This window comes from Paralichthys olivaceus, chromosome 19 (assembly GCF_024713975.1).
Source record: "Paralichthys olivaceus isolate ysfri-2021 chromosome 19, ASM2471397v2, whole genome shotgun sequence".
NCBI lineage: Eukaryota > Metazoa > Chordata > Actinopteri > Pleuronectiformes > Paralichthyidae > Paralichthys > Paralichthys olivaceus.
Window position 1 is genome coordinate 9,476,389 of NC_091111.1, and position 11,115 is coordinate 9,487,503.

Below are 11,115 nucleotides of genomic sequence, written 5' to 3' on the forward strand. Positions count from 1 at the left end.
GTGGGTGATCCAGAGACAAGCTCACAGCAGCTTACCCAAACTTTACATTAGCTCTGGGTTGCGACTGTCATATGATGGTTTCTCCTCTGTTTGCATTCTTCGTGGCATTCTGCCAGCCTGAGTGATCGCATGGAATGCACATGGGGTTTTTTCATCGGGAAAATATTTTTGCTGCTGTCTCACCCACACTGGAGTCTTCTACGAGGGTCCAGCTGAATGAAGCCGGAGAAATTCAGATTAATTTTTTTTAACAAATGTACATCCTGGGATTTGGGATGTGAGGCCAGGTGTCATTGCAGACTGGATCAATGCTGTGCTGAAGGAAAATGCGGATACCGTTATTATTCATTTGGATTCTGCACTTCATGGATCTTGCAAGAGGCTCAGACAACTCAAAGATTCTGCGATACAGACGTAAGTATTCCAGCATGACTTGTCATTTCCGCTTATTCAGCACTCTTTGATATGGTTCCTGTGAAAGGTGCCTTATCTTGCCACATTTTTCTCTTTGTAAATGAACAGTCTCAACATGTGGAGACAATAAGTGCGTTTCCAGGGAACGTTTCTTTATACCCACTTGCTCACTTCAGATTTCAAACTTGGCTCTGTTCTCCAAACCAAGTTGCCTTTAGAATTTCATACTTTTAATGAGGCACAGTGTATTTCGTAGAGAATAAGAAGAATATATAACTCACTCAGTGTAACTGTCGTCATTCCTTAATGTCCTTATTTTCCATGACAGGTAGCTCTTCAGTGAGCAGACTCTGCCCGGCAGGTTGTGCATCATGCTCAGCTCTTAATGGCTGCCTGTCCTGTAAACCTCGCCTCTTCTTCCACTTGGAGCTGGACGGGATGAGGCAGAGAGGCACCTGTCTGTCCTCCTGTCCCCGGGGCCACTACGGCAAGCGCTCACCACACATTAACACCTGCCCCAGTAAGTACCCATGGACGCCAGAGTTTTAATTTTTGTCAGCGCAGAACTTGGGATTACAATGATAGATGGTTTTGTTGCTGATTAGTTTGTACTGAATTTAAGAGTTGAACTGTCTAAACTCACCTGGTTCAATGTCTTTGTGGAGCTTGAGATACCTTCAGTTTGTGCCAAGGAAACTAAGAGCTTCATCTTTTTTGCACCGACACAGTGGTCACTGCTCTAACCGAGGTTCCCTCCATTGCAGGGTGCCGAGAGGACTGCGCTTTCTGTTTTAGTGAAACCTTCTGCACTCGCTGTCATCCGGGCCACTTCCTGTTCCGAGGAAAATGTGAAAATAGCTGTCCGAATGGGCTGACGGCAAACACAGCACTGCGAGAGTGCACAGGTGAGACACTGTCACTGTTGCGATGTTATTCATTGTGTCACCCAAATCAGTTATTTTCCATAATGTCAGGAAACTAAAACACTTTGTATGATGTCTGTGTCCATTGTCTCAGAGTGCCCTGTAGGCTGTGAGGTGTGTGTGAGGAGAAACGAGTGTGTGAGGTGTCGAGCAGATTTATACATTCTCCACGGGCAGTGCCACCATAACTGCCCAAGTGGATCAGAGCCTGATGTACAGCTCATGCAGTGCATCCCTCAAGGTGAGAGTGTGGTCTTCCATTTTCTATCTCCTCCCACCACTTAGTGGCGTATTAATATTCTGGTATCTCCTCTAGTACAATGTGGGGTTGGGGAATGGACAGAGTGGGGTCCGTGTATTCGGAAAAAGAATTTGTGGGACAATAGGATGGGGAGGAGACGCGCCCCGGTCAACTTCCGCGGTCCCGGAGTCTCTGCGGTGACCGCTGTGTCTGAGATCAGGAAGTGTGTCATCAAAAAGAGACCAAGTGGACTGTCGTGACTTGAGGCCGAGAATTTATCAATGATTTGTTAGCTTTGTAAAGATATTTACCTTTTTATTGCACATTTCTTTTTGGATGAAAATTTAAATGTGGTCTTTTATTGTCAGTTGTAAAAATGTATAAGTTAAAATGCATTTTAGTGTGAATTAACAAAAGGATGATGGATTGGCTGATTTTCCTGCCATTGTAGTCATGTGCTTAAGTGATACCACTGGTGTTTTACATGCTGATTGTCTGATTTGACTTTGGCTCGGTTTATACTCGGGCTCACTGTTTTCATGCTTGCAATAAAATGTTGTAGAACAAATTTTTGGGGTCCTCAGCTCCTCATGATAAAACTGGACAAGAACATATTCAATTACTCCAGTACAGGTCAAGAGCTCTTTTTCTTGGGGGGGTTTGGCATTTTACTAAAGGAAAGCACAAGTGAAAAGAACATTAACACTTGATTTCCATTCAGGTGGTCTCTTTCGTAGCTTTCTGAGACGCTGACTTAAATAGAATAGATATTTAAAAGTTTATTAATATAACCTGTATTTTTCCTACAATGACAAGTGATGTTTGTAATCAGTCCCACAGCAAATACAGTAAAAATATAAAAATGACACAGGATATTTATTACCTTCACCTTTGTCCGTGTTTGTTGTAAAACAAGATCGCACAAAAACTACTGGAAGGATTACCTCCAGTAGTTTTCCAAGTACTTCCACTGATTAAAGTTTCCCATGTAATATTGTCACAACTTCCCTGTGAATAGAATCCAAACCTTTGATTAAGTAATATAAGAAATATGGGTGCATGTATAAATATACAGAGAAATATATATATATAGAGAGAGAGAGAAATTGCACAAATCTCTAATATTATTGGTAGTAGTCATTCAATATTTGAGAATATGCATGTGGGGAAACAGGCTGCAAATAAATGGATGAGGTGACATTATTATTACACACATCAGTCACTGGCAGGGAAACTGTTTGGTCACTGGCTCCCTCTAACCATGCTCAAAAATATTTAGAAAGAAATCCACACAAGTAAAAATAAAATATATGAAATAAAATCTACACTTAAATATAAATAAAACTGGAAACAAATATATTACTGAGTAAAATGAATGAGAATGTAAGTAATGCTGATTTGTGGTAGTGCAAATATGACAAGATGCACACAGAATGAATGAGGGATGAAGTCATATATTACTGATAGAGTTTGTGACACAGAGTGGGAGAAGTGGGGTCAGCTTCATGTTTGAACGTTTTCACTTTCCACAAACTTGAAACTCGCTCCTGTCATTGAGCGTCTATCGTCGCTGTGATACTTTAGATCTGCACGACATGTGGACGCAGTCTGGACCTGGGCGTGAGGCGCATTCAGGCGCATTGAGATCAGCTGGGCTCGGCCATCGCTGCAGCTCTGAGCTCCAGCAGCGACGCGGTCAGACTCAACTCTGGATCTAAATATAAATGCAGCTTTATAAATACCTCCGGCTGCACTTCAGCTGAGAAACTGCTCGAGGTAACATGTGATCGTGTGTCTGTGTTAGCGGGGGAGATTAACATAGCCAGGAAACGCACTGACGGTTCACAGGCTAGCCCAACATGCTAGTACCAGACTAGGTGTTAGTTAGTCGTTGGGTGAATGCCTGACCTTCATTGTGACGTATGTTAGCTCTAATGTTACTTCACATCGAGCAGAGCTGCTTCTAGCATCAGTGTATGGAATGTGGATTGAAATAACAGCTATAGCAGCTGGTGAAGTTGCTAATCAGCTAACATTAGCTTAGCAATAAGCTTGTTGCGTGGGTAACAGTAACTCTGTCAAACATGGGGGGGGGGGGCGCATTTGTTTGTTGATGTCAGATACTTGATCCTGACTCGAGTCATTTGTAACTCTGATGTAAATAGTGCTAATGGATGTTAGCATAAACAGAATGTAGTTGCTCTATGTGTGCACATGAGGGCGTTTCCCGAAACTGTCAACATGAGCGCATGTGAGGTGATCAGGGCCACAGACGTTCTCCTGTTTATCGAGACACTGTTTTATATGTTCACCTGCAGCAGCAAATCAGACGGGCTGTGTTTCTCTGCAGCATGGCGGGCTGTGGAGAGATGGACCACCCGGTGAATGTCCTGGCTCCTACCAAGCTCATAGAGGAAGTGGGAGACACTTGTGCCACCGAGTCCTCCACCACCACCTCCACCCCGGAGTGTGCCATCTGCCTTCAGAGCTGCGTCCACCCAGTACGCCTCCCCTGCTGCCACGTCTTCTGCTTCCTGTGTGTGAAAGGTGCCTCCTGGCACAGCAAGCGTTGTGCTCTCTGCCGACAGGAAGTGCCAGAGGACTTCCTGGAGCGGCCGGTTCTCCTCTCACCTGAAGAACTGAAGGCAGCAGCTGCAGGGGTGAGCCGAAGTGGCGGGACAGGGGGCGGTTCCGGTGGGGACTATGCGTGGTACTATGAAGGGCGCAATGGCTGGTGGCAGTATGATGAGAGGACCAGCCGTGAGCTGGAGGAGGCGTTTTCCAGGGGCAAGAAGAGCACAGAGATGCTGATTGCAGGGTTTCTTTATGTGGCCGACCTGGAGAACATGGTGCAGTTTCGCCGCAATGAGCATGGCCGCAGGCGCAAGATAAAGCGGGATGCTGTAGACATCCCCAAGAAGGGTGTGGCAGGACTGAGGTTAGACCCTGATCCTCCCACCACCCCTGCTTCGCCAATTGTCACGCCAGCTGCAACAGAACGCGTCAGCTCAGCAGATGGATCAGACACTGCAGGACAATCGCAACCGTCATCATTTGGCATTTTGTCTCTCCCCCCTGTTAGACCTCCAACACTCCTGGGGCGTCATCTCACAAGTCCTTTCCCTCCCTCACTCTCACCCCTCGAAGACTCTCTCTCCCAGCTCCTAATTAGCCAACCAGAGGGGGAAGAGGTGGAAGGAGATGGTGAGCTCCAGACATACGAGTATGCATCTGGCAACAGTGAGAGTGACGAAGAAACAGAGAGCGAGAGAGGGAGAGCAGCTTTGGTTCCACAGAGAAGACTTAGACAGAGACCGCTAAGAGAGAACCAGCCAGCCAGAATGCCTCCCCGGGGCGGACCCTCCAACTCCGCACTCAGTCTCCGCTCACGTAGTCCAGATGGACAGTGCACTGTGACAGAGGTGTGACTGCACCAGTGGTGTCTATCCTCCAGACAACACACATTAAACTAATCAGTTCAGCAAAAAAACCTTTGAAATCTAATATGCATCTTTTGAAGGTCCCTTGAAATTAAAAATCAATCATTGAAGTTGTGTTTCTGTCATTTGAGCCGTTTTCAGATATGACCTACGGGTAAGAGCTTGTGTGGCTCACAGCTGTGTGCTCGGATGTGTGGACTAATATTTAAGTACTTATCATCTGAGAAACTCATGGTCATCTTTGTCATGCTCCAAAAACAGTAACACTATTACAGCCATTTCATGGGACCTTTAACACATCTTTTTGCTTTTTGTTCTTCTAAACTAGTTTTGGGCAGCAATATGAAGCAGTGGTAGTCGTGCATCACTCCCAGCAAAAGTCTTGTTTCCAGGCTAAAAAAATGCTGTGAGAAAATCTATCACCTCTTTGATGGGCATCAAAAAAAATAAACTACCATCAGTCCCTGCATTAATATCAGTGTGTGACAGCGCAATACGACAAAACTAGTCTCTCTGTGTTCTCTGTTCTTTTGACCTCATGTTTGATTCTCTTTTTGGAGTGATTATATAAAAATGAAGTTTCTGTGTAGCACCTTATGTACCAATAACAGATGGTATCACAGATTTCCTGCTTTGCTGATTTTGGTTTATGGAGGTGATGAAGTTTTAATTAGTATCCAATGATGAACTATTTAAGCGTGTGCGTGTGTGTGTGTGTGTGTTTAAGTTTATGACAGAGAAGCTGAGTTCTTTTACTTTTAGTGTAAAACTCTTGTCTGAATAATTACTTGTGTGTTTTGTGTTTGTTTGAATGGTGTTGGGTGCTAAAAGCTACTGGCAGAACCACTGGAAATATTTCGGCTATATATGTAGAGTGACACATTTGGATCTCTATTTGTCGTCGCAGTACTCTCCATAGGGCCACTATCTACGCACTGACACTGACATGTACTTTGGAAGAGCTCAAGCTGTCCTCACACGCTCTGTTTTCTTCTCCTTTTGCTCCAGCTGCTATTATTTTAACTGTGAACTTGTCATGGTCGGTGTCTTGCTGTCTGAATGACCTTAAACGGTCTTCTGTCTGTCTGGTGTTGCCCCTGTGGTCTTTTTGTCAGCGTATTAAAAGTGTTATGATTTGAAAACACATGTTGTCTGTTTGTTTAAATAGAATACACAGTGGATTATGTTACAGAATAATAGGAAGACTGAAAACAGAAGTGGCACTGATCCATGAGCCTGTTTGCAATGTAGCTTGAGATTTCAGTCTAAATGTAGTGTACCTTAAAAGTCCACAGGATGGCGCAGTTGCACAAATTAAGTAGCCCTGTTGTCTGAGACCATTGCATTAACCCCAGAGAGGTTGGGCAGTTACTAAAAATAAAAAAGGCTGTTGGGATCTTAACAGTTAGACATAGTATTTGTGTGGACACAGTACATAACAATAATGTTTAAAGTTTAAAAGATTGTTCCTCTCTGATAATTAATGGACTGTTTTTTACCTAAATATTTGCAAGAACCTCTCAGCAAATCAAATCCAATAATTACTTTTGACTCTTGGTTCCCTCCTGTCTGTAGTTGTAGATGATTCAACACAAAGACATGAGCAGAATGTTGTCTATCTATGAAACTTCAATAACAACTTAGAATTGAAATAATTGAAAACGTGTTTGTTTTACACTAATTTACTAAAGAAGAGCGTTGTTTATGAATAATTTAGTTGAGTTTTATCCAAATGTCTCGGTGGTGACAACAGAAACTGAATTAGAAGGCCAGTGTTTCCTTTATTCTACATTCAATAGTTTAACTAATGCAGTTTTGTAGATATGTAAAGAGAAACCAGTTAATTCTCTGATTTATCTTTCAACAACATGAGCACTAACCTTTTTTCTCACCCCCTCTTTCATAAAGCAGTGGTTATTCTGACTGCCTTGTGGTTTGTCTTACTCAACAGTTAGGGACGGTGGGACTATGGCCACTTGCTAGACAGTGACTGGGGCAGATTGAAACATACCGGTTTGTTACAGGTTTGTGTAATGAGGAGATGTTGCTAAAAACAAGAAGAGTGTCACCAATGCAGCTGTGCGGCAGCGTTTGCCAGCTGATGAAAACCACAGGCTCCCTGTGTGTAATCTCACCGTGACTGGAATTAGAAACAAGGTTTAACGAGCCAGTTTCTATATAGAGAGTCAATAGAACTGTGCACACTGTAACTTCAATGATCAGGCTGCCCAAATGTTGACTGACAAAATGTGTGTTTCTGCTTTTGAATACTTTTGGAATACTTGAAATATGTAAACTGCATATATACAGAATAAGCCTCCACACCATTAACGCAATATCTCAGGAACACCTTGTAGGAATCCCTGCAATTTTGGCAGAAACTTTTTCTTAGACTCCAAGAAGAAATTATTATATTTTTGTCGTCAAAGGTCCAAGTCACTGTTTTCACAAGATTGTGGCATCTTGAGTGTGGTATTTCAACATTGCGTTGAAGAATATCCTCAATTTTGGTGCAAAAGTTCACTCGGATGAACTGATTTGATTTTGGTCGAGCCTTCAAATTTGAAGGAAATCATTTTGGTAGTTTTTGAGTAATCTTGCTAACAAATAAAGCTACTTTGCTGGTTGGTTGAGACATATAACTACGATGCAGTAATTCTAGTTAATGATTATTTAATTACTCAAAATGTATTTTCCAGTATTTGTTCACATTATTTCATCTCACCTCTTGAGCACAAGTCAAAGCATCATACATTAAATATGTGCTTTCCTTATGAAGTCCAACAGCAGCGGTTGCAGACCTCTTGCATGGCCTTAGCTTGCATGTTATACACCATGATGGACAGATTTCTATGCCTTGGAAACAGAGACTGTATTTAGATTGAATAAATATGTATGGGGCAGCATTTTGTGAGGGACGCACAGGGACCTGAGACATGTGGTGACAGTGTGAAGAAGAGCAGATATTGCAGATTACATGCTGCTGGCAAAGGAACAATGACACCGATTCTGAGTTAAAAGTGGAGAGAACATGCGTGTGCTTGCATGCATGTCTGTCTGTGTGCATGATTCAGACGCCGTGAGCACTTGTGGTCCTGGCATCCACTATATGATAGGGGCCAGACATAGTTTCCCTGCTGAACTCACAGACAGACAGGCAGACAGCACTTCTATATGTTTTCAGACACGTAGCTTCACTTTAACCCTCTCATACGTGGTCAAATGCCTGTTGTAGCTCAACTCTTCACACTACAGAAAATACACACGCAGTCTACAATCCCTCTACAAATAGTCCTGTCGTACCCACGTCTCTCTCCACCCCGAGGTCCACAGTAGAGCTTTGTTGTTGTGTGGATTATGTTTGACCTTGTTGTTGTTGAGGTAGGTCGTCTGGTGGACAGCCTCATATGTTTACTTATAAAACAGCAATTTAAAAATTGCTTATTTCAAAAAACGTGTAGTGATATATGTAAAACAGTGCAGTTGCTGTATTGCTGTAAAAACAATGAAGGATTTAGGTTCTAACAGGCTGTACATGTGTGTACACATTTATCCGCTCTATGTCACTTCTAATCATAATGCTGAGATTCACAGACAGGCTATCTCACTCATACAGGAGCCAGGAATGACCGTAACCATCGCCGACCATTAGAGCCTATCAGGTGTCACGCCTCTCTAATCCTGCTGCTACTGCTCCGTTTATGACAGCGAGGCGCCACGTCCTTAATATGATGACTCAAATCATAAAGCTGTTATTGTGGTTATTCTCCGTTTCTAAATGCGGTATCATATGACTGCACAGTTTGAAGTGACCCCTTCATTCCAGAGCTATAAGTTTATAGAGTTCTCTCATGAACACTGTTCTGCAGGAACGTTATGTGGGATGATTATCTGTTGCTATATTCAAATGTGTTTCATCATTTTGAGCTTCTGAATAAGAAATGATTATGAATGTGTGCACTGGTCATTTTTCAGTATTAAGGCAACTTTATGATAGAGGACTACAGAATATGTGCTAAGAAATCTTTCCAAACAAAGTTGTGCAATTGACAGCAGTATTAAAATGTATTAAAAATACACATCGAGGGAATTCAAATATGGTTTCATAAGTGGACTGTATAAAAGCACTACCTCTCAGCAAATTATTTAGCAATACCTCAACACTAATATGCAACAATATCTGAATATTAATACTCATAAAAGCACTATTCTGTAAAGACTGTAATCTGAGTATAAGTACACTAAGTATTTTAATCACTTTAAAGACGTGATGACAACAGCTTTCAGAACCTAATCCTTCTTCACAGAGACATGATAGTGGAAACTTAACCCAGGTTCTCATTCCAGCCTTTACATCCCTCTTGTATAGAGGAGACACTATAGAAACTATATATGATTGTAGACCCAGTGTATGTTGTTATCCCATCCTGCTACAGTGATAGCAACCTGTTTAATCCAGCTTCAATTTACCTTTAATTTTATATTTCAAGTGTCTTGAGTCCACAAAACACTTTTGGGGTTTCAGGTGTAAACAGGGTTGGAGCCAAATCAAATACAATTAAAGCTGGTGACCACTACAGAAAAAAAATCATTAAATACCCCCATACTGCTCCTTTGGTGTCGTCCAATGTCTGCAAGCCCCATAATTTACACCTTTTAGCCTAAATGTCCTCTACTGGTACTAGCGATGCTACTGTGCACCCTGTGTGCTTATGTTAGCACACTAACACTACACTAGTGAGCATGCCAGCATGCTTGTGTTAGCATTATAGCCTCCACCATGACTGTCAACTCTTTTAGCCTTGTTGTTGAATGCAACATTATTCCTCTAAGCTGTGTGTGTGTGGGCCCAGGGCCAAACGGTTGGTCCCGTAGTTGCTCCCAGCTGACTGCTTCACTGAATCCAAATTAAAATTGGTCATTCGTCACAAGATAAATAGACCACTATAGTCACCTCTGCCGGGCAACACCAGCTAATCCCACGAGAACACCCCTCGCTTGTTTTGAAAGGGGAGCCTCACGGGTTGTCTTTCAAAGGGGAGATATTTGGGCCCCATTCTATTTTAATGGAGAGGTCTGGAATTCTCAAGAACCCTTTAGGGTCCTCCCGGCTGTCCTTGATGGTTCCATGTCTTGTACCACCACACTCATCATCCGGCATTTGAGCTCGTCATTTCTAATGGACGAATGCAGACACACTGACAGTTCAGACAGGTGGACGAAGACTGAGTGAGCTGGATTGTGACCTTGCGACACTGTCTCCGGTCCAACAGATGGGGACGTTTTGTACTTTGTGTATAAAGTGGGGGTAAAACGTGTGTGGAGTGCTGGGATTTAAAAGTACGCGCTGGGGCCGACTATTGAATTCATCATTTAAGCTGTCACACGCTCAGGCGATGAACAACAGCTTGGAAATCGTTGAAATGTTAGATAGAGGTGTTGAAGGATATGATCAGCAAAGACTTTGACGGGAACGTTTTGTGACATAAGACAGGACACGATTGTGGTTTTTCCTTTAGTTGTTCTTTGTCTGCATCCAAGTTGTGTCCTAAGCTGCTAAGAGAACATGTAACATCAACAGATCATGACAGGACTTTCAAAACAGGTGTCCATCTTTCCAGTTTGTTTATGAAACCGTCCACTCACATGTCCGGTGCAGGTGGATGCCAACGGGGGGGGGGCATCCTTTTAAAGACAAAGAAAAATGCAAACCCTGTAGAACACTAACCTGCATGATGTTTGAGATATGCAAACATCTTTGGTGTGTTAAGTTTTAACAAGAGAAATGGTCATACATAATGTAAAGGGAAGGCCTGTATAACCTGTAAACAGCTCAGTTTCAGGTTGTTTGCTCCCTTTAATGTTTAACCTTTTGAACAGGGTGGTCCTGCGCTCCTCTATTAACATTTTTATGACATACACACACACATACGCACACATACGAGTGGTTGTTAACCATCTATTTCCAGCCTGTCGCAGTAGCAACTGACACATGCTGAGGATTTCAGCGCGGACCTTCGAGCCCAGCTCCACTGAATGAGAGGCCTGTCCAGGCAGAGAAGCAGCAACACGGGGGGGCAGAGGGCACAGGACAGGG

General features: G+C 42.9%; 2 protein-coding genes across 5 annotated transcripts in view; both read left to right on the forward strand.

The window, feature by feature from the left end:
* The window catches only part of LOC109632470 (R-spondin-3-like), a 63,830-nt gene continuing 52,715 nt past the window's right edge, over positions 1-11,115 (forward strand). Inside the window, exons 1-5 of one of the 2 annotated variants that reach the window (XM_069515442.1) lie at positions 1-414; positions 743-934; positions 1,179-1,319; positions 1,432-1,578; positions 1,654-2,146. In XM_069515442.1, coding sequence (XP_069371543.1) covers positions 327-414; positions 743-934; positions 1,179-1,319; positions 1,432-1,578; positions 1,654-1,838 — 753 coding nt within the window. In that variant the 5' untranslated portion in view covers positions 1-326 and the 3' untranslated portion in view covers positions 1,839-2,146. Of the gene's footprint in view, positions 415-742; positions 935-1,178; positions 1,320-1,431; positions 1,579-1,653; positions 2,147-11,115 lie in introns of those variants that run through there. The other variant, XM_069515444.1, reaches the window with a different exon arrangement.
* Positions 3,154-6,160, forward strand: LOC109632468 (E3 ubiquitin-protein ligase rnf146-like). Of its 3 annotated transcripts, none has more exons than XM_020091768.2 (2): positions 3,154-3,354; positions 3,900-6,160. In XM_020091768.2, the coding sequence occupies exon 2, from the start codon at positions 3,930-3,932 to the stop codon at positions 5,004-5,006; it is 1,077 nt and encodes a 358-aa protein (XP_019947327.2). In that variant the 5' UTR covers positions 3,154-3,354; positions 3,900-3,929; the 3' UTR covers positions 5,007-6,160. The 3 variants fall into 3 exon arrangements, with proteins under 3 accessions (XP_019947327.2, XP_019947325.2, XP_019947326.2); XM_020091766.2 differs by having other exon boundaries at positions 3,155-3,354; positions 3,897-6,160; XM_020091767.2 differs by having other exon boundaries at positions 3,155-3,354; positions 3,929-6,160.